Source organism: Aythya fuligula, chromosome 8, assembly GCF_009819795.1.
Source record: "Aythya fuligula isolate bAytFul2 chromosome 8, bAytFul2.pri, whole genome shotgun sequence".
In the NCBI taxonomy this organism is placed as follows: domain Eukaryota; kingdom Metazoa; phylum Chordata; class Aves; order Anseriformes; family Anatidae; genus Aythya; species Aythya fuligula.
In genome coordinates, this window is record NC_045566.1 from 20,947,326 (window position 1) to 20,969,335 (window position 22,010).

The window sequence follows — 22,010 nt, forward strand, 5'->3', positions numbered from 1 at the left end:
TAAGTGTCCTGGTGCAAGGATTTTACCACCCCACCTTACCTGCTCCTGCTCTTGTCCCTCTCATGTCCCTCTTCCTCCCTTGCCTGGACCTAGGTACATGCAACCCAAAAAACACAGATTTACGGTTTAGATCTTTATTGTGACACAGAATTTTTGGGCTGTGATTTGGAAATAACCCTTGTAGTAGAAAAATCAGCAGGGCAGGGCAGAGCGACTGCTGCTGTGGTCTGTGCCCTGCTGTGGGCTGGCCTCTGCGCCCCACCACCTCCACCTGGAGCTCTTCAGAGATGACTGACAGCAGGGACAGGCTTTCCCAACTCGCTTCTCAGTAGCTTTCTAGGAACCGATGGTTTGTTTTGAATAAAAACCTCTTGGTGGAGAGGGAACGGTGATGACTAAGTCCTAGGAGTCCTTCCTTGCTGAGCAGGCTCGTCTACAGGGACTGGCTCCATAGCCAAGCCAAGTGGTGTGGCTTCAAGTGGTAAAGTCTGGCTCAAGGGGGGTCTTGCCCCTGAATTTGGAAGGGAACTACAGGCTGGTAGTAGTCAGGGTGACTTGAGCCGACACGACCGGCAGCAAGCCTTCCTGTAGTACCAGTGAGAGCACAGCTTCACCTTCAGCACCAGCACGCAGTTGGCCGTCGCTTTGTCTTCACAGTCTTCTTCTGGGGAGCAGAAGCATCCACAGAAAAGGTTACAAAGGGAGATGTGCTTCCCCCAGCTGAGGGCTGGGGGGCGTAAAGGGCTCCCAGGGCTCCTCTCCCACCCTCCCTGCCCTCCCAGCCTCACCTGGTGCCTCTGTGGGGCACGGCTGGAGCTGGCACGTCTGCCTGGCTTCTGGCTTGGAAGCGGGGTCGCAGCCCTGAGCCAACGCTTCTCCCTGGTAGCACTTCACCTCGCGCAGCCGCACACCAGCACCGCACGTCTTGCTGCACTGTGGAGATCGAGGGAAGGGATCATGAGAGGCAGGTTTTTATTTTCCTGTGGGTGCCGAGTTCTTTCTTCCTGCAAGGCCTTCCTTTGGAGACTACTCTTGAGGAGACTTGGGTCAGATCCCACACCGATCTCAGATTTAGCTCCCCTTTGGTTGCTGGAGGAGAGCCCCTGGAAGCTGGGGCAGAGTGAGGGAGGAGTTGGCTTTCTGCTTTTTAACGCAGCTCAGAGTTGCTTTTGCTTTGAACGCTGATGCTATGATTGACGATGGACAAAATGGCTGCTGTGAGTCAGCCACAGCTTTGCCTACCCCCACTCCCTAAATGCTCACTAGTGAAAATCAAGGGAAGGACAGAACACTGACTCCTGGCAGAGGAGACGCGGCTGTAATGCCTGCAGTGCAGTGCGTGCTCTTGCCTGAGGCCATAATCCACATGCTCTCCAGCTCCTGTGTGCCAGCCTCTCCCTCTGCTGCCTGGTCTGCTAACAGAGAGCTCGCAGTCCTGTCCAGTCCTACCAGAGCCCTCAGCAGATCAGGCTGCTAGAAATCCTCAGTGCAGGTTGTATGCCATCAACCAGGGTTATGAGGCCTCATCTCCCCCCTCCCCACCTCCCTGAGCCCTACCTGTGACCAGGAGGTAGTGAACCACGTCGAACACGGCCTCTTGAAACAGGCAGCGTGCTCCTCAGGCTTCTGGGAGGCTTCACAGCGCTTCTCAGGGTACTCCCTGTACACCCCATTCTCCAAGCCTGCACACAAGACGACCCTGGTCTTCATCCCTCGCCCACAGCTGGCATCACACTGGGGAAGAAAACAAAACAAATGATGCTCCTCGGCTGTGCAGCTCCAGGTAAGATGGCATCCTGCTCAGAAGCAAGGTGCTTAACGTGTGCTAACACCAGTCTAAAGGGGGCAGGCACAGGAGCAACGGCTGCCTGCAAGGGAGCTGAATTTCTTGGGGAGCAGGGACAGGAGCTGGTTATTTGTGCACAATCCATCCGTGGGGGATGCTGAACTGAGCTCGGCCGGCCTGAGAGCAGCTACCACAAGGGAGCTGGAAGAGTCAAGGTAAGACTACAAAAGGCTGTTTCTGACTTAATTTATGTACCTCTATGTCCTCAAAGACTGTGTAGCATATTTGTGCAGCAACCTGTGTCTTGGAACACTGACAAGCAGTGCGTGGGCCAAGGGGATCAAACTGGTGCGCTACAGGAGACCTGCATGGACAAGTACCTGAGCTCAGCCCACAGCCATGCAGGCACAGGTGGGAGGGCTCAGCTTCTCAGGACAACACCAAGAGAAGCAGAATCTGATTCTAGTTCTGCTCCGCTCCCTGATGCCCACAGCAGCAGTTGCCAGATTGAGATTTCACTGCTTTGTGCCTGTCTTCACCATGCTGGGGCCAGCACAGCTGGCTTGTGTCCCTCCTGAGTCATCCTGTGCTGAGAGAACACAGCAAAGACGCCGGCACAGGCAAAGGTGGGGAGCCCAGCTGGCTTTTCAGGGTTCAGGTGAGTTTAGTCACCAGGGCATAACTGAACAATTGTACCGCAGCATTGTACGTGACCCACACCATGGGCCAGAGCAGGAAAGGGTGACAGGACTGCCACAGGTCCCCAGGTTTAACCAATTAACTGCTCATTAACCAGTGCTGGAGGGACACAGCTGAATGCAGTCAACAGCTAGGAAGGCTACAAAAAGGAGAACAGAGGCTTAGCTATGGTTGGAGGGGAGGGAGAGCTTGGTTGTTTCTCTGACCTTCTTCCTTAATGCTCTGTGAATCCCTGTTTTTCTCAAGACTTTACAAGGTCAAACCCCACAAGTGAGTCAATGTGTCCCTTCTGGATGCTCTGGGATTTGGCCCAGCTTGTCATGGGAAGCCCAGAGCCCCTTGATCAACAGAGAGGGAGTAGGCTGGTGAGAATGATGGCTGGATAGAATGAGGCACCTGGGCCACGTTCACTTGACTCTGAGTCCTGAGGCAAGTAAGCGTTCTTGGGCTGGATGTGACTTCCAGGGCAGGGACTCGGGCTGTGGTCCAGGCTTCCCTCTGGCTATTATTAATCAGAGAACCAGTTGTTTTTTTCTGGGGCTTTCTCTTTAGTGGTGGGACCAAAATCTTGGGGAGGTGAGTGCAGATTCTGGACAGAGCTCTGCTGAGGTGCCTGCAACTGCCAGCTGGGAGCCAGAGGTGGGAGAGGAGGAGGATTTCCTTAGGACATTGCTGCCCTCCAATGGAGCTCCCTGGGAAGGCAGCAAGTGCCACAAACCTTGAGGTATGGGGGGGCAAACTGGGGCATTGCTACTTCCCTCTTTGTGGAAGGAGCTGTGCCAAGGGTACAGCTCTGCCAAGGGAGCCAGACACCCACCAGCTCCTGTGGGATGTGGGGTGGGCTTTACCTGATCCCACTCCTGCTCCACCCAGTGCGCGGGGCAGTTCTTGTCTCCACATGGGTGGACAGCCAGGGGCTTGGCGGCCGGGTCACACTGCGCGTCGGAGATCACCTTGCCCTCCAGGTTGCGACACGCGACAAAGCGACTCATGCGTCCCTCACCACAGGCACCTGAGCACTTGGAGGAACAGAGGGCATTTAATTACAGCAGGAAGGTTGAGGGGCCACGGTCTGTGGTGTGCTGGGGGCCTGGAGCCTAGGCTTGCATTTGGGGCTGTGTGGCACTCGACCCCATGGGTCTTTAGAAGTACATCTGGTCGGGGGGGGGGGGTCATTCTTCAGGTGCCAGGAGGATCCCAAATTATTAAAGAACTCCCCTCGGACTTAATCAGAGATAATCTGCATTTTTGCAGCATGGAGAGGCAAAAATGCAGATAATCACCGATTCTCTAGCCTCTGCCAGACGAAAGCCAGCAGACCAGCAGTGTGACTGCCTGTCTGCCCTCTCCTGCCAGCCCTGTACCCCCAGCACTGGGGGAGGGAGCAGCAGCCCCTCTGGACTCACCGGGCCCCAGTCGGAAGCGGTCCAGCGGCGGTCGCAGGGGGGTCCTGAGCACACCTTCTCGCTGCTGGGCTTGCGGGACTCGTCGCAGAGGGGTGCCTCCACCGAGCAGCGCACCTCCCGCTTCATCGTCCCCTGGGTGCCGCACCGGGCTGAACACTGCAACGACACAGAGCCAGCCCCTGGGCTCAGAAGCAGAGCGCAAGAGGGACAAGCAGAGGTGTTTTCCTCCTGCTGCACTAGTGGAGAGGGGCAGGACCCCAGCAGGGGAAGAGAAAAAGGGGGTAAAGGCAGTACTTGCTTCCCCAGGGCACAGTCGGGCAGCGCTTCCTCAGCACTCACCAGAGGGAAGCGCCCAACATTTGTCATTTTCCTCCAGGCCCCAGCCCATCCTTGGATGCAAAGCTCCCCTGCCACCTACCTCAGACCACTCGGAGAGCTCCCACTGAGGCCCACAGGCCTTGTTCTTGCAGGCTTTCCTCTCCATGGGCCTGGCCAGCCCGGCTGACTCACAGAGGTCATCATAAACGGAGCTGTCGAAGCCCGGAGCCAGCATCTTCCAGCAGCGCACGGTGCGGTACTGGTAGCCCTCGCCGCAGGTCCTGGAGCATTCGCTCCACCGGCTGGTCTCCCACCTCCACGAGCATCGGGAGAGAAAGCACAAAGGAAAACCCAGGTAAGGGGACCAAGGGACAGAGGGTGGCTGGGGAGTGCGTGTGTTCCTGGGACTCCCTGAACCAGTAACTGCTGCTGATCACGTAGATGTTGATGTTAAGGGGGGCTGGTCTTGAAAGAAGACAGCTTTGTGCTTCACAGGTAATTTAGACACAATAAATTCCTTCCCTTTTTTGTGAACATGAGAGTAAGTGGGTTTAGCTATTTAAGCACAACTTCCAGCCCCGAAATGGTTGTCGAGCCAAAAATAATCCTCACTAAAATGTGTAGTACCCACAGACAGTTCATGTTGTTCCCACTCACCTAGGCTGGCAGTCCCTGCCTGTGCAAAATTCGTGAGTAGGTTCTGGCCGGGTTAGGGCATCACAGTATGTTTCATCCACTTCCACTCCATCGTACCGGACACACATCGCGTAGGAGGCGCTGATACCTGCTGGACAATCAAGATCCTCTCTTGGTCAGGCTCTACCAGATGCAAAAGCCTCCCTCAACTATGATTACATTATCGAAGAGCCTCTGAAACTCTACCTGCAATTTTAAAAATACCAGTGTTTTCTCTAACAGCAGCCAAAAAGGATCTCCCTTGCACAATCAGTTGCCTAGGAAAGGCTTGAACTGACAAAAGGCTCCAAACAAAAATCAGCCAGATGCTCTGGATGGCTCCGTTTCTCTCCCCAGACTCCTCTGAGGGCTGTCATCCTAACCTCCCATCCTGGGAAGGAAAACTGACGCCAAAACTCATCCTACAAAGTACGGAAATTCACAATTGCCCCACTGATTACAAGAGTCAATCACTTCAAGATGCCACTCTAAGACCAATGGCATTGCAATAATATCCTGGTTTTCCACCAAAATGCATCTGCCCTCTCTAGATACCATAAAAACAGGGAACCAAATGGCAAAGAAACCGGGGGGCGGTTGTGTGGATTCCAATTAAAGGAAGTTACCGGGATGAACCCGTCTTGAAAATAAGGATCAGGTCTTCACCTACCTGAAGTGCACGTGGAGCTGCAGGGGGCATAGGCTGAGACCTTCCAGCGATACATGTCAGCCAAGCTGATGTCGTCGTGGCTCACGGGGCTCACATTGAACTCATTGCTGCAAAGAGAGGAGGAAGTGGCATGAGATAAAGATGAAAATTGCTGCAAACATGAAACGTATTAAATTTCCTCCTTACTTTCTTTGAAAACGGGACGAAACCCATTGTTCCTGCTCTCCATCGCCATCTCCCCCCACCTTGGACAAGATGTCCCAATGACAAGCAGAGTGCAAAGCCTTGATCCACCTCTTGTATTCGACTAGCAAGGCTGTGAATAGCCACAGCCCTGCAGGTCCTACAGAACCTATTTAAATGGATCCCTCTGAGGCAGGAGGACACAAAATAGGTTCTGGAAGCTCTGTGTCACACCAGGAGCTACGCCAATCAGTTTTTGGAGGACACACCATTTCTCAAGGACCTCCAACAGCTGCCATGGAGAGACACTGGAGAACAGGGACGTCAAGGACAGCGGTGAGACTATGAGGATCGGTTCAACCCTCCCTCCCCAGCTAACCACGCTCCTGTTTTGCCCAGGAAACCAAGTGCCACCTTTCAGCGCCAGGGGCTTGCAGAGGCTCTGCCTGGCTGATGTCCGCGGTTGTGCTGGCACCTAGCAGAGGGCTCTCCACAGATGCCATCACGCTGTAGTTGCTTGCTTCCCCCTGACTCCCAGCATATGCCTCCACCTTCAAGTCCTCCAGTGAGTTCTTACGGGACGGTGCTTTGTGGAGGCCCTGTGGCCACCGGGCAGCCGTCTGGGTCCATAGTCCTGCTGTGGAGTTCCTCTGGGCCAGCCTGGCTGCCAGGTGCTGCAGCTCCCTACAGAAGGCGGTGTGGTGCAGGTCTCGGTGACACAGCCGCCTGAAGAGACGAAGCCTGGAGGACGCTGCGCGGCTGTTCTCCGAGAGCTCGGATCTCCTCGTGCTGTAGGGTACAGCTGTGCTGATGGAAATCTGATTGAATCTGAGGGCTGGAAGAGAAACAGGGGGATGCTTTCACTGTCTTGTATGACTTAGACTTCAGCACGTGGTTTAGGTGTCCAGTAAGCGGAAAAAAAGCATGAAGTATTTGGCCTTAAAATCATAAGGTGCCAGCATGGCACCTTAACTGCCCTGACCAGCCTCACGTGGGATCCTCACACACTCTCTACCCATGGCCCAGGAGCTCCATTTAAGTTCAGGTCTGGCCTCACCTATGTTGTAGGTGAGTTTTGCTCCTACTTCTGTTCCTGAATTGTTTGGCTTTCCCAGATCAACTTCAGCTTTGCTCCCCTTCCCTTAAGGAACAACCAGCCCTTGCTGCTCCCTGACAGTCTCCACCCCTGTTATTAACCATCCTTCTCTTCTGGCAGCCCCAACGGGAACGCCACTCTAGATTTCAAGTAAGCCAATGTGGAACGTCCACTATCAATGAATGCAGACTTGTGAGAGAAAGAAAAATAAAGCAACCAACCCAATTCTGTTTCTCCACCGATTGCTGCTGCTTTGTCCTCCTCTTCCTCTCCTGCTGTGTTTGCATGGTAGACCTGTCTTATCTGGAAGTCATATTTCTCCTTTTCTTCACCTTGTTCCCAGACCCAGCCCCGAGGCTGACTGGTGGAGTTGGTCTGGAAGAAGTGCGGATGACTGAAGCCTAAATCTTCATGCCTTTCTCTTAAGGTTGTCTTAAACTGTTCGCTGGTGTCATCTGGTGGCAGGGAGAGCCATGTGGCATTGGAGTCCTTGGCAGCTCTGGAGTTGGCTGGAGCAGGATAGTTCTGGCTGGTCTCTAGCAGGTGATGATAGTGAGGTCTGTCTACAGCAGGGGCTGCAGTTCGGAGAGGTGGTGGTGTCCGTGGTACAGTGTAGTCATAAGTTATATGTGGCATTTTGCCATTGAAGTTATAGTACTGGGGGAAACAGGAAAGAAAACAAAACTTGTTTTATTTGAAGGGCATGTATTTCACAGAGATCTCTTCTAACCACAGCTACTTTCTGACAGATGATAAGAGAAGATAGCATCCTTGGAAACTTGCAGGGCAGTACCTGGCTTTCTCAGCCCCAGGCAATTGGTTTGGGAACAAGATGAATATTCCATTTGTCTGGGGAGGCTCACAATTTTGGGACAGGCAAGACAGGAAGGCCTAAAACTAGCTCTTCACTTACCATGGCATTCAGAGACTGGTTAGTGGGCCCTTGAGCTATGATATACTCCAGCCCATCTGAGTTCAGGCTCGAGGGCCGCCGGTACTTGAAGATCGTGCCAGCCACCCTGAAGTTCTGGGGGTTGTCAATGGCAGAGTTGCCGTTGAAGAAGAAATGCCCAGATTCATCAGCGAGTGCTTCAAAGAAGAGACAAAAGAGACAAATGTGATATTCCATGCAGAGCACTGAAACTGCATTGGCAATAAGGAGAGCTGAACTGGCACCTCCACATCCCTGTGGATCCTCTGCTTACCCAGGATGTTTTCTGTCTTCCTGCGCTCAATGATGAGGATGTCCGTGGCACCGGCAGGGATGTTGGTGATGAACACATAACCTGAGGAGCAGGAACAGAACGGAGGTGAGGAAACCCTGAGGACGAAATAAAAAGGCGTACATAGGCAAAGAAGTTTGTGGGATAAATGTGCAAGTAGGAGTGCAGAACTACCCCTAGCAGGTTGTTTAAGGACATAAACACATCACGCCAGGCTGTGAGCTCCAATCCTAGCTCCCCTATGAAATCCCTTTACAGATGGCCATTACAGGTCTCTAAGGCTCAGTTTGACTACAGCTGGGTTTGTTAAAAAGGAATTGTGCAAGTATAACTGTGTGGCTTTAGGTGCGTCAATGAATGTGCTCTCAAGCTTTCTGGCAAGAGCACAGAAAAAGCTTACTAGTGACTAACACTAATGCTGAAGGGAGGAGGGAGAAGACTGTAGGTCCCCTCAGCTCCTGACTCAACAGAATTTGTCTCAAGAGGAGCTTAAAGATTGACCTTTAAATGGAGAGGAAGTGAGAAGGCTCTTAAAGTTGTGTGGGTTTGCCAGCTTGTCTTTCCTAATAGAAATTCATTGTTTTCTTCCTGCCCTGTAAGATTTTATGAGAGCTGGAACAGAATGCCAAGACTGTTTGTGTACTGCTAGAGAGGTCGGCACCATTACCCCGACCTGGAAAGGAGCCTGAGTGCTTCTCTGGTCTAGCATCTGTGGAGAATGAGGTAGACTAGTGGAACTACAGCAATGTGAAATGATATTCTAAAACATCCTCAAACCACAGTTAATTACTAATGAGTATACCACAGTCTATTTCTTCTGTGAGTGGAGGAATGAGCCATGAGGTGGCAGGAGATGAACCGTTAATCTCAGCTCCGTTTCAGAGGGACTGTCCCACAGCTGTGACAACCATAGGACTGCGGAAAGCTGGAGACTGAGCGCAGGCTGAAACAAATGCCGGGACCCTCATCACAGGAACCTAAGCTTCCAGTGAACGCCTAGCACAAATAAAGAAGATTCATTGACCTCTTCACATCACCTGAGGTGGGGGAGCTGCCAAAATCAGTAAGAACAAATAGATCCCCAGCTGCTTCCTCCCGTAAAGAGGTAAAGGGAAAACTCGCCAGGCTAATATACAGCACATCAAAACCTATCTCCTCTGATTAAGCTAAAAGGATAAAATACAGGCATTTAAGCAGAGGTGGCGACACTCTTCAGCTCTTTCCACCAAGCAGCTAGGAAACTCCTACCCGCATTCAAGCCAGTCACCCTTCATGCCAGTTGGTGGTAAGGAGTAGCAGGTGAAGTCTCTGGACTGTGGTAGCAGGGAGTACCTATCTGTGAGATTGCCTTTCGGAAGCTGCCCGAGACACGGTGGCAAGTGCTGCCGTCCCCTCCACACACCCTGCATCTGTCCATCGTCCGGGGCGAATACAGGCTCCCATCGCACCCCACTGGCTGCAAAGAATAAAACAAGAAAGGGTTTCCTGGTGGCAGGGTCTTTTCAAGGAAACGCTACCACATCATTTAGGTGAGGTTCTGGGTGTGGGTGTAGGGTAGCTTGGAGTAGGGTGATGAATGAATGAATGAATCTGGCAGCAGGAGATATTCACTGGTGCAAGTTGTGACCATTTACATTGTGCCCCTGAAGCTGGGGCAAGGTTGTGTGTGTGTAGGTGACTGGAGTAAGATTTGGGTAAGCTGTTTCAGTTCATTCTGTAGCTGTCTTTAAGCCAATCTTTTGCACTGCAATAGTTACATACAGCATCACTCTGCAGGAGATGCTGCATCAAAGGCAGGCCTACTTGAGGTTTTAAGACAACTCAGCGTAACACTACACACACCCATACTTTATCCTTGCTGCATGCAGGATAAATCAAATATAAGATTTTTTTTTTCAACTTGGGTGACTATGAAAGCATAGTCACTTCAATTCTAGTCCTCTCTGTACTAGGAGGAAAGTTCTGTTACTCAGTGGGAATGTGAATCTAATGTCCTTTGTATTCTGTTCTAGTCGGTAGGCATTCAAAAGGGAGCGTAATTATTCCTGCCAGGCCTTGGTTTCACTTCCCTGCTGGGGCCCTTGGCCTTGGAGGTTCCACCATGCATTTATACTCCCCATTTCTGTGTTATTTCCTTCCAGAGCCTCACCTCACACTTCCCATTGATGCAGACTCCTTGATGGGTCCTGTCCTTGCAGGAGGTACCATCCTGTGCTCGGGCCATCAGCTGTCTCTCTCCGCTCCGAGTGGTGCACTGGAGGTCGCAGGGCTTGTTGGAGATGCTGGTGTAGTCATCTGAAGGGACAGAGGCAGAGCGAGGTGATCAGAGATGGGCAGTGAAGAAGGGGACTTCCCTCTTATCCATGCTGCTGGTTTGACATCACCTTTGATGTTCTTGCTTCTTGAGATGAGACCCCAAGGCTACAGATGTTTCGGCAGTAAAGGGGCTGTGGTATGAGGCTGCAGATGGGGACCAGGCCTGGCAGAAGCGCTTCTCGATGGCAAAACCACTTCCTTGCCATACCCTCTCCCCTTTACAGTGCCATCCCTTGTGCCAGACAGGGGAATCTGCCTCAGCAGATCCCAGGCCACACATAAATACACAAGAGCAAAAAAGACCTGTAAGAGAGGCACCAACTGTACCGACTGTGGCCAGCTACACCCCTTCCAGCTGATAAATGGAGCTAGAGGTACAGATATTCTATGTTCCCTTGGCAGCTAATGGAAAGAGAAAAACAGGCAGGTCCAGAAAGACAGTCGTGTCTCAGAGGAGCTGATTCTGGGCCTCAAGGGCCATCTGGCAAGCCACGTGAAGGAATTTATCTCCTCTGCGCAGGAAACGGATGGACATCCTGTTCAGAATAACCCACTACCAGCCCAGTGGGAAGCACGCTGGGCGAAAGAGGCAGCCAAAATGGAAGAAGGCACGCAGGGAGTGAACAGCCACTCTGCCAGGATGACTGCTGGTTAGCTGAGACACCTCAGAGGAGCCTGTGTCCTGTCTGCCCGCCAGCGCTTGCTGATGTATTTTCCAAAACAGGAGCAATGTGGTGAGAGAGAAGGCCTGGCTGGGCAGAGAGGTTCTGTGAAGAAACAGGGAATGATTTCTCCAAAGGAGGTAGCAGAGGAAAGTACTTCCAGACCAACGAGGAGCATCCATCCCTTGCCCCCTGCATCCTTCTCCTGTGTCTGAGGAGATCCTGTAGGTGTTTTCTCACCCTGATCCTTTGTGTGAAGCTGTGAAAACCCACCTGGATAGAGGGGCATCCAGTGGTAGTAGCGCTTCCCAAAGGCTTTGGCATTGAAACTGGAGCACTGCTGTTGTTTGAAGCTTGCTGTGTTGGCTGGGCAGGGCTATGGAGGGAATAAACGTGATCAAAAGCTCCCTATGTCGCAGCCATGGTTGTGACAGCTGCTTGTCCCTGCTGCATCCTTGGAGGATAAAAATGCCCAGTCCACCCTGGAAGGAATCAGTGATGGACTCTGAGATGCTATAATACAGGCAGAAGGGCCAGGCTTCCATCGCCTCAGACAGCTGCATTTAACAGTACTGCAAAATTTACTTACAGCAAAGGGAAAAGCATACTGGAAAAACGTCTTCCTTCCCCCCACCCCACAACAAATATATCTATAATCTAATCTAACCTATCTATATCCTTTTCCCCCACCTTTCAGTCCCAGAGAGTAGAGCCCATCTCCCCTGTTTTCAGAGGCACGCTGCCCGAGGAGTGGCCCGTGCCTCTGACAGACCAGTCGCACCCTGACTGCTGGTGCTCTTGAAGCTCCAAGTGCGGACCCCTGCATCCCACATCCCCCAGTAAGAACCAGTCGGTGCTGGAAGTGGTTCTCACCTGCTGCTGGCACAGTTGGTAGTGTTTGGCTTGGCCAACACACATGGTGCTGTTTGTTCCCTGGGGCATCTGGAGCCTGCAAAGCAGAATGAGAATGCAGAAATGAGCTGGAGGTCCATGAAACTCTAAGAAATTGAGGATAACTGAGAAGTCAGGCCTGACTTAACGGGGAGAAGCCAGGCTGGTGTTTTATCAGAGCAAAGCTTTCTGTATCTATGCCAGCCAACGTCTCTGAAATGCATTTTCAGTGCTTTTAGGGGGAATGCAATTTTAGGCTACTCTCTTTTTGAGGCAGTTTGAGTAGAACAGGGAGCAAGTGAAGTATTTGCACTGCTGTGCCCCTTCACCTCTGAGCTCCCATAGGGTTGATCTGACAGAAGGACAATAGACCAATAGATCCACCACTCCCATGATCTGAAGTGAGCAGGGGAATTGATATCAGAACTGACTGAGCAGGAGGCAGAGAGATGGCACCTCCCATGGGGAATGGACACCCTAAAAGATTAACAGGAGAGGTTTGGTACAGGTAACGGACAAAAAACCATGAGTTTCTCAGCAGTTGATGCTTTAGCTCTGGCCAGCAACATTTGTCCAAGTTCCTGACGTGTACATGCTGAAAAAAATCTTGAAAGCTGGGAAGGTGTGGGGAGAAAGGCTAGGACTGCAGATTAAGGCACTGTGCTCTGGGTAAAGATCAGCAGCAGACAGTGGGTTAACAGGGCTGGGAACTTAGGGTGTGCAATAGCCATACTCAGGCTGGACTGCCTTGATGTATTGCAGCTATCCCTGCAGAGCTATGCTTTATGCGGTGTAGGCATAGCTTAAATTTGCACCACAAGGCTTCAAAAATTGCCATGCCTTTCAGCTGAAGCAGGGGCAGTCTGCAGACTTGGGCAAAAATTATTTCGTGGGGCACAGCTGGCTCACGAGCTGCTTTGCTTAGTGCTGCAGCACCTTTTGGCTGGGTTTTGTGTCAAGCAGAGGCAGAGACGTTGGCAAGCCTCGTCAGTGAGGAGGCTGCGTCCAGATGGACGGCACCTCAGCACATCTGGACCCTCCCGATGCTGCCAACCAGCCCACATGAAAGAAGTTTCCTTTTGCAGGAGGCAGAGCAGGTGGGGGGCCCTTGTCTGAGCTTCCTGCACTCCCGAGTGCATTCACGCAGAAGGGAAAGGGGCCCTGAGGCTTGCTGTGCTGCAGGATGCTGGCTCTCATTAACAGCTCGGGAGAAGCAGGTTAGTGAGGTGCCCGAGGAGGAGGGCTTGGTGGCAAGGTGACCCACAGGGGACAGCTGGAGCTCCCCACAAACCTTGTTCAATCAGCGCCAGGGCTGTAGCAGCTGCAGGGGACAAATGGAGATGCTGTCAGGTGACAGCCAGATAAATGACAGGGGGAAAAAAATCTTGCCAGCTCTGCAGGGAGTGAAAAGGGGAAATTGCTGAGGCATGGCTGAGCTGGTTGCTGCCAGCCAAGTCCCCAGAAGGTGTCTGGGAATAAGGGCCAAAATCCTACGCACGGGAACTGGCTACGAGTCAGGGTTAGGTTGCTCAGAGCAGTGGTAGAGAAGCAGTGTTTGTGAAGGACAGGGGAGGAGCAGGAATAAAGCTGGTCTCCAGCCCACAACCCTGTCATCTTCAAGTCTCCCACAGGCCCCACAGCCTGCTGGCTGCCCACCTGCCTTCCTGAGGCCCTACAGAGCCCAAAACGTGGGTTGGGGCACCCCTGTGTCCCTTGAGGGCTGGCCAAGGGGTGCTGTGGGGACAGACGTACCTCTGTCGCAGGCAGTGCCTCTCCCGGGACATCACGCCTCCCCCGCAGGACCGGGAGCAGGTGGACCAGGAGCTCCACTCTCCCCACCACTTGGTGACTTCTTCGTCCCAGGGGCCAGCTCCATCAGCTGCCTCACTACTGTCCTGACAGAAACAGAGGATGGTTAGCGGGGGAACCCGGCGGCCTGCTGCCTCGGCCCGAGGGAGGCCTGACAGAGGCGGCACCCACAGGATGCCTCTGGGACCGGTGTGATGTGGAGAAGGGCCCTCAGGTGGGACTTGTGGGGATAATCCCAGCTGCAGCCTGAGCCAAGGCCTAGCTCTGAGTCGGATATGCCAGCAGATCGCAGCCCCAGCTGGCTCCGACGGGTGGTCAGGAGAGAGGAGAAAGGCTGAGGGGGGCTGGGGGAGGCATCTGTCCTCTGCTGGAGCTGCAGCACATCGAATAAACTCCCCTTTGTGCACGAGTCGGCTCGGGTCCAAGCTCCTCACCCTGCAACCCTCACAAAAGTCATTTTCAAGAGTGCTTCGGGAGCAGAGCCCCTTGCAGTTGCAGCCATCCCATCTCACCACTGCATTGCTGACCTCTCGCCACCCACCCCACAACGTGCTCCCCAGAGGGCTCTCCCCAACCCAGCATGCCTCGCCGGGGCTGATCCTTTAAATTTGGCAAACTTAAGCTCCTCTGGCCCCGACAAGGTCACTGCAGCAGGCTGCTGTTGGCTCTGCCTCTGTAACTCCCAGCAGGTAAGTGACTCTTTGTTTTAGCAAGATTTTTTTCCTTGCGCTGTTCTCTCATTCTGTGTCTGATGGCCTAAAAGCTCCTTGGGACTTTTGCAAACTAGCACATACAAGAACGAATTTGCTGTTTGCTGAAATACAGCTGTGAATGGTGTTAAATGCAGCCCTGAGTTTACCACAGGGCAGTGATTGGAAGTGATTTACCCAGCAGAAAATGCTCATGGTTTATCAGTGTTAGCAGAAGAAAATGAATAATTAGTGCATGTGTAAGATCTGTTATGTTTAAGCAAAGGCACAGAGAAGCAGTATCACTGCTACTCTTACCAAAATGTGCAGGCTTGTGGCTGCAGCTGATAGTCCTGTCGAGAAGAACTGTTCTGCAGAAGGATAATTGATGGATGTGAAAGAAAACTCAGCAGAGTTTGCTCCTTGCTGAATGTGCTCTGTTCACTACTTTGGTTGACTGCCTCTTGGCTTGACGCTCTTTATTGGTGTAATAAAACCAAAGTGTTCTTCATCTTGTAGTGTAATTCCTGCCCGAGAATTTGCTGTTTCTACAGCATCTGCCAACAGAACATCCACTGGGCAGAAGAGATGCAGCTGTTTTTGTGCAAATGTTTTTAAGTTGTAACTTAGTATGTTTGAAGTGCGCGCAGTGCCTCTTCTTGGCGATCATACAGCAGCCAGAGCACGTTGGAAACAACCTGCTCTGCTGCATGAAACAGCACCATGTTACCTGATGCTTTACCTTTGATGATTACAATAGCTAACTGTGAAAACAATACAACAAAATTCTTCGATGTACTTGGATGTCCTGGCTGGATTTGAGTTGTCTGACTGAGACCAAGAGCTGTGGTGAGCAGCAGAGTTGCTCAAGAGAAGGATTAAATTTGAAATCAAATTTAAAAGAAAGAAGCATGTTTTCAAAAGGACCGTTTTCTCTTCTGCCAAATGCTCATTTCAACCTGTGTCCTATGAGAATTTTTGTCTGAGTGCATATGATCAGATCGCAAATGGAAATGCTGACTGTGTAGCTTCCAGAGCTACCCAGGAAAGAAATTAAAGGTCTCTCGCTGTAAGGTATTTTCAGTTCAAGTCTTTCCCTGACCCCTCCTACACTCTTCTGTGATAAGCATCTCAAGGCCTGTGGAGGAAGAGCTCTTCACAATCGCAGGGAAGGAGAACAGTGATTTATCTGTGTCTGTGTGGGGAGCTCAGTGCAAAGCAGCTTCTCCTGTAGCTGGGGTATTAATCAGAGCTGGCATCTTTCCACGTGACTGAGTAGCTACAGAGCACCACGGGGTGCGAGCACTGCCCCGGGGGAAGGCATGTGGACCAGAAGCTGCAGGATTGACACAGTTTTTCCCCAAGTGGCAATCAAAATCCGGTGTATTTGTAACCTACAAGATAGTCCTGCTCCACGGATCTTACAGTCTATATAGGTGAGACAGTACAGAGGGAAAATGAGCAAAGAGAAGCGAAATGCCCTGTTCTACTGACCTACCCTGCTACGAAAAAGATGTTGTGTGTTTGGAGTAAATGATCCACAGGCCCTGCTGCTCTCAAAAGCAAGACAAGCCACAGCTGCCTGCTGGATCCTCCTCCAGTCAGTGCCCTGCTTTCAGCTCGCTGGTGCTCACCTCCTCCTACCCACCTCCATCGCAGGCATGCCTTGGGCACAGGCTCTTGCCGCAGCTCAAGCAGCAACAGATTTGGAATAAAATGTGTTCCTCTCTATCTGTAAGCCCCTTTGCACTCCCTGTTCCTGCTTCCTCCCCTCGCTGGAGGAATCAATCACACATTAAGTAGATTGATTTGGCTCTCAGGTTTTCCATGACCAAGCTCCCTTGCCGGTCCTTGCTCAGGAGCATTTATTTCCTCATGCAAGCAAGGACAATGCTGAGCTGTCGCCTCAGCCAGTGAGACTTACGGCATGACAGCGCCTGAGTCCTAGGCCTGGAGACGTGGAGGGCAGACTCAGGTACTTAGAGCTGGGGCAGCTGGTTCCAATCTGTGCTGAATTTACTCTCTTGTCAGAAATAAATCTGCATTAACCATGACACACAAACGCCTCTTGTTTTCAATTAGAGATACTTGCATTTTCCAAACTTCCAGATAACAAATTAAGGGCTGTGGGATAGACTCCAGATTAGATAAGCTCCTAGCTTTAGTTTCCCAAGCCCCTGAGTAAATCCCACACTCCGTGGAAAAAGAAAAGTCAGACGGGCTTTAAAACAACTCTTTTGCACTGCCCTGGTTGTGGGAGATGCTAAAGCTGCTCTAACTTGTGCTGTGCTGCAGAACCACCCACAGAGCAGGCTTGAAATGCTGGAGCAGGAGGCAGGCGTAGGTCCAGTGTTTGCAAGGCTGGTTCTGCCTGGGCTTGGATGGGGGCTCTGCCTAAAGCAGGGAAGAGATCAGGTACAATTCCTTAGGTGCTGAGAAATGTTAGGGCTAGAAATTACCACCGGTAGCTAAGACAGACCATGCTCCAGCTCAGCCAGGTGCTCTCCGCAAGAATTTCCCTCGAGGCACTTGTGGCTTGGCACAAGGTGATCACACAGCTGCAGCTCTTCCTCTCTGAGGCTAACCATGCTGTTTCTGTGCCTCACTGGACAGAGGCTGTACAAACACACAGGTGAAGGTTGCCCTCCTGTCCTTTTGCTGTGGGGGGACCAGAGCTTTAAAACCCGACCTGCTGTAATCTAAGGAGCAAGGCATTTAGGACAGCCTGCATGGACTGGTGCAGGGGGGCACCAGGAGCACTCTGCAGTGAATTATGAACACAAACCTTGTTCTAGCCCTCCTGCTCAGACTGAAAAGATAAGGCAGGGTGGGGAACTCTTCCAGGGTAGAACATCTGCCTCCAGATTTACCAATACCAATGATGGAAACATCAGTCTCTAAGCCAGCACCACTGAAAGCTTTTTCTGTCTACCCAAAGACTCGGCAGCTGTTTCCCTTCTCCCCCCCATCGACACCAAACAAAGGCTGCCACAAACAAAATGCTGCAGCCCAGCACAGGAGGGCAAGCCCAGGCTGACATCCTATCGGTTTTCCAGGCAGTCTTTCTGAAGAGCAGAAAGGGACAAAATAAATCCTCTAACGATTCTCTGCCGTGCGTCAGATCAGCTCTGAACTACAATGGGTTTCCCAGAAGCCTGGGAATAATGGCAATGACTGTGTCACTGGCTTAGTCTCCCATATTGAATCTCGGGATTCATTAGTCTGTGTCTTGGGGAAAAAAAGGCTTTCTAGGAAGAGAGACAACAAACATCCCTGTTCAGCTCGCCTTAATAGAGGAGCTTGCAGGGGTACGCCCTCTGTTGCAGCCTGACATGCCTTCGGGCCCTGACCACCACTGAAGGGCACAAGTAGCTGTTGTACGCTCAGCCCTGTCAGAGCTTCTAAGACAACAAGAAACAGCAGCTGGAAATGAACTAAATTCCGAACAGACCCTTCCCGAGGTCATTAACCGCGTGTCCTCTACCAGAAATTTGCAGGATCCTTTACCTAAGGGCTTCTCTCTACAGCAAACTGTGCTACTTACTGAAATACTAAGTAGCTTCAGATGTCCTAATGCCTGGAACGGCTGCCAGATTATTATCTTACACTCCTGGAAATGAATGGCCATGCTCAGCCCCCCTGGTCTGGGTTCCCTGTGTTGTGCTCTGATCAAAGCTGTGGCAATAAACTCTGCCGCAAGCCCTGAAAAAAAAACAATAGGGTTTGCAATTGTGCCCTGATGTTTTACCCCAAAAAATGGTGTTTGTGTAAAGCTATTTCTTCTTCTGTCATTGTCTTAGCCTATTTGTATAGAGATAGTTTGTATGAGAGATTCATTGTCGGACACAGATACAAAACCAGATTTTGCTTAGAAATATTTTAACAAGATCCCACAGAAGGAATTTCCCATGATGGGAAAGTACCCAGAGGTAAAAAGAGACCTACAGAATAATTTATATGGGAGTAGGAAGAAGACCAATCTGGGGAAAACGCTAAACTTGCGAAAGATGTGATACTGCAGCAGATAAGTAACAGAAATCTGGACATATAATGAGGCACAGATGAGAAGCAAATTAGAAAGCTGGTAAACAGAAGCCAGCAAAGAACTATGAAGTACTGTTTATAATCCTGCCATGAAAGAAAGTTCACAGGCATGTCATTACAAAATACTTGATCCAAGTTGGTTAGGTCCTTCCCTTCAAGTAGGAGAACACGCTTACTTTGGGATGAGCTAGTAGAATGGCTGGAAATCTCTGAAGGGAAAGAAGGGAGCAATGTGGGGTGTGCAGGAGAGGCATCTCTACCACCAGTTTTTTCAGAGGCATTGAATACACTGAGCCGAGACAGCTCCACACAGGGAGGAATTTGCTTATCTAGGGATGGAGGCTTTCTATCGCATTCTCTGTATAACCCTGCTGTAGAAAACCAGAGAGCAAAAGCAATTGCAGGTTAATCCCTTAATGACTGCTGTGTGCGCGGCCTGGCACGGAAGATAGCGATCGGAGGGCATGCAGCAATACCACCAGCCGTTCCTGCAGCGTGCAATCCTTCATCTCTGCGGGGTCACCTGGAGCCACGGGGTCCTGGGTGCCCCCACGGGGGTCTGTGGCAGCAGGACCCCGAGCAGCCCGGGCTTGTGTACGCAGTCACCGACCTGAACGGGACTCCTCCACGCCTAGATGAAGGATTTCACAGCTGCTCAGCTTGACCCGGCTTGCTCTGCCTGAAGTTTCTGTCTGGCTGAGCCCTACGGTTTGGGGTAAGCAGAGCAGGCGGTGAACACGCAGTGGAAGCGGGACACTGCCTGAGCTTAAAACGAGGACAAGCCCAGCTCAGGAGACGCTGCTGGACAAAGCTGGGTGTAAAGCTGCGGTGCCTATCGCTGTGCATTAGACAGCTCTTGTGAGACTGCTTCACCTCACCGTGGCTTTGTCTGGGGAAGGAAAAAAACCACTCCAAGCCCTTTTTCTTTCTGCTAGCAGCACAGGATCCCTCGTGCACAGAGGGACCTGGCCGGGAAGCTCGCACGTGGAGCCCCAGGGTGTGCGGTGACCCCTGCGAGTGGGGGGCTCGGCCAGCACCCTGTGAAGGGTGGTCTGGCCAAAGGGGAAGGAAGGGGAAGAGGAAAGGGGAAAGGGAAAAGGGACAAGGGACAAGGGAAAGGTCTCGCTGCAGGGGCTCAGCGCTGCTCTGACACCAGGGACAAGGAGAGCACCAGGCTCCGGCTCCCGCACATGCACCTCAGGGGATCAAGGTGCCCCCACGAGGGTCTCAAAGCACAGATCCCCCTTTCTGCCATCCCCCCCGGCTGTCACCTCCCCGCCCGGCACCCAGGCGAGCGGCGAGGCCCCGCAGCCCCCCGGGGACCCCCCTCGCCCCGCCGGCCTTTTGTGCTGGCGGAGGAGGCTGAGGGGAAGGGCGAGGGGCGAGCAGGGGGGAGGCTCCGCCGCCGCTTACCTTAGCGCCGAGGGGGGCGGCGGCGCTGAGGAGGAGGAGGAGGAGGAAGAGGAGGAGGAGGAGGAGGAGGAGGCGGCGGGGAGCGGCGGCCATGCCGCGCTGCTGCTGCTGCTGCCGCGGAGGAGGCGGCGCGGTGGCGGCCCACCAGCGGCCGTGGCAGGAGCCGCCGGGGCGCGGGCCGGCATGGCTGAGGGGCTTAATGACTTTACAACCTGCCGGGCGGCCGGCAGCGGCCCGCAGCCGCCGGGGGAGGGAGGGATGAAGGGGGGGAGACGGCGCTCGGAGCCGCCGGGGGCGGGGAGCGGGGCACGGCGGGGCCGGGCAGCCCCGGGGCTCAGCCCCAGCCCCGTCCCGCCCCGCCGCCGGCCTCCTGAGGGGAAGGCGCCGGGGGAAGGTGGAGGGGGTTGGCCCCGGCCCGGGGCTGCTTTTTGGTGTTTTATCCCGAAAAGCTGGGGGAGATGCTGCTCGCTGGGCGATCGCCTGGCTTTGGGCTTCGCTGTTTCAGCGGGAGGGAAAGCTGCGGGGTGTGTATGGCAAACGGAGCGGGTCGTGGTTCATGGGAGGACACGAGGCTCACCGCCTCGCTCGCTGCTTTTTCCCCTCCAGCAGTGACAGGACGAGCCCGCCGCATCCTGCTTGCACTGCACGAGGCCCTGGAGGAAGCTGAAGCCCCCATAAGCAACCTGGGGCGTCCCAGACTAAAGGGCTCTGTTGATCCCAATCTTCCAGGCACTGCTCTCAGTCTGGCGTGCTGAGCTGGTCAACTGTGCGAGTTCAAAAAGGAAGGAAACGGCTTAAAAGCTTCCTGGCACCTTCCCCGCTCCCTGCTGGATCCCCCCGCTGTGCTTGTGATCACAGCACAGCCTCGGCCAGGACACCCTGCTCCTTCTGTGCCCACACGCCTTGGTGCCGGGCACGAGGTGTCCCCAGCCTGGGGCAGGAATTTGGCAGCCGTGGCTTCTGCCCGCCAGATGTGCTGCGGTCGGTGTGGGAAGGTGATGCGAGGCCTCCACACCTCTCCCCCACCCAGGGCTTCGGCCTCTCGGTAGGGGAGAGGAAGGATGGAGGGGTGGCAGCAGGGGGGAGCAACGCGGGGCTCCTGATCAAGGCCATCTGCCAGCAGGCGGGGGGCAAAGGGAGGAGGAGGGCAACCCGCTTCTGACCCATCCCACAGAAAACAAGGGAGAGGAGTTGTGAAATAATGTAGTTTCTCCATGAGCTGCCTTCCACTAAAGCTTGAGTCGATCCTTGGGTTTTGTGCCCTGCTGCAGCCCTGTATAATGCTCCTCGGGAGGCAGCTCCTGCCCTGAAGATAAGCAGAGCCCTGTGGAGGTGTAGAGGTGGGGGAGAGGCTGCGGGTAAGAAGGAAACGGAGGCCAGCTCCGGCTGCATGAGCTTGCTGGGTGCTGCGCTGCTCTCACACAAGCTGTACCGTGGCTGATCTTCAGCCCCTCACCACCAGCTGCTGAGCTGCAGCCCCAGGAAGGGCAGGAGGCAGCAGCGGGCTGTTGAGTAACATATGGTGCAGAGAGGATTTGGGGAGGGGGGATTGCATGTGAGGCATTACCGGAGCATGACAGGGCAAATCCAGGTGAACTGCAGTGCTCTCCCCTGCAGGGCCCCTCGGTGCCTGTCCTGACCTTTCTCACTAGTCCTGCTCTCATCCCAGACGTGCATCTCCTGAACCTCTGGTCACAGGAGTGAGGCAAATGTAATGTGTAATGCAGCTAGATGGAGTTAAAATGCTGCTTGTGGTTTTAGGTCCCAAGTTTTAAGCCGTGTGGTTGTTTTCTTAATGTTTGTGGAAGATTCTGAATACTCTCAGTCAATGTGGAAGCAAGGGTGTGGAATGTAAAGGTTCCCCCACGGTCCTGGGACCCTCCAGATAACTATTGTAGGGAAGGATTTGATGATACCATTAAACAGATTAATACATTTAAATGCTTGCCAATAAAACCATCACTAGCTACCAAAACCAACGTCTGGTTGCGTGTTTGTAACCAGACATGTTCAGATGCGTGGGCTGCTTGCAGGGGACTGATTTGCCCTCATCCCTTGCCTTCTGGGAGTTGCCTAGGATTTCAGCCTTACGTTCATTAATTATAGAAGCTGAGTGTTTAGAAGAATGCA

At 52.9% G+C, this 22,010-nt stretch overlaps 1 protein-coding gene across 1 annotated transcript; it reads right to left on the reverse strand.

Moving 5' to 3' along the window:
- Window positions 1–168: 168 nt before the first annotated feature.
- LOC116491911 (ADAMTS-like protein 2) lies at window positions 169–21,557 on the reverse strand. Its single transcript, XM_032192274.1, has 19 exons — window positions 21,448–21,557; window positions 19,881–19,905; window positions 13,678–13,820; window positions 11,908–11,983; window positions 11,308–11,410; window positions 10,206–10,351; window positions 9,389–9,512; window positions 8,039–8,119; window positions 7,747–7,922; window positions 7,055–7,490; window positions 6,152–6,572; window positions 5,555–5,661; window positions 4,867–4,996; window positions 4,310–4,523; window positions 3,892–4,047; window positions 3,334–3,504; window positions 1,558–1,734; window positions 789–933; window positions 169–664 (listed from the first exon to the last, which is right to left on the reverse strand). Exons 1-19 carry the CDS (start codon window positions 21,555–21,557, stop codon window positions 546–548), a joined length of 3,060 nt encoding a protein of 1,019 aa, XP_032048165.1. The 3' UTR covers window positions 169–545.
- Between the last annotated feature and the right edge of the window lie 453 nt (window positions 21,558–22,010).

Coding starts and splice junctions, on each gene's coding strand:
- LOC116491911 (XM_032192274.1), bottom strand. CDS start 21,557: ATGCACGTCTGGGATGAGAGCAGGACTAGTGAGAAAGGTCAGGACAGG. Junction 10,352..11,307: donor CTGGATGCCCCTCTATCCAG/GTGGGTTTTCAC, acceptor CTGTCCCTTCAG/ATGACTACACCAGCATCTCC. Junction 7,491..7,746: donor ACCAGTCTCTGAATGCCATG/GTAAGTGAAGAG, acceptor TGTTTCCCCCAG/TACTATAACTTCAATGGCAA.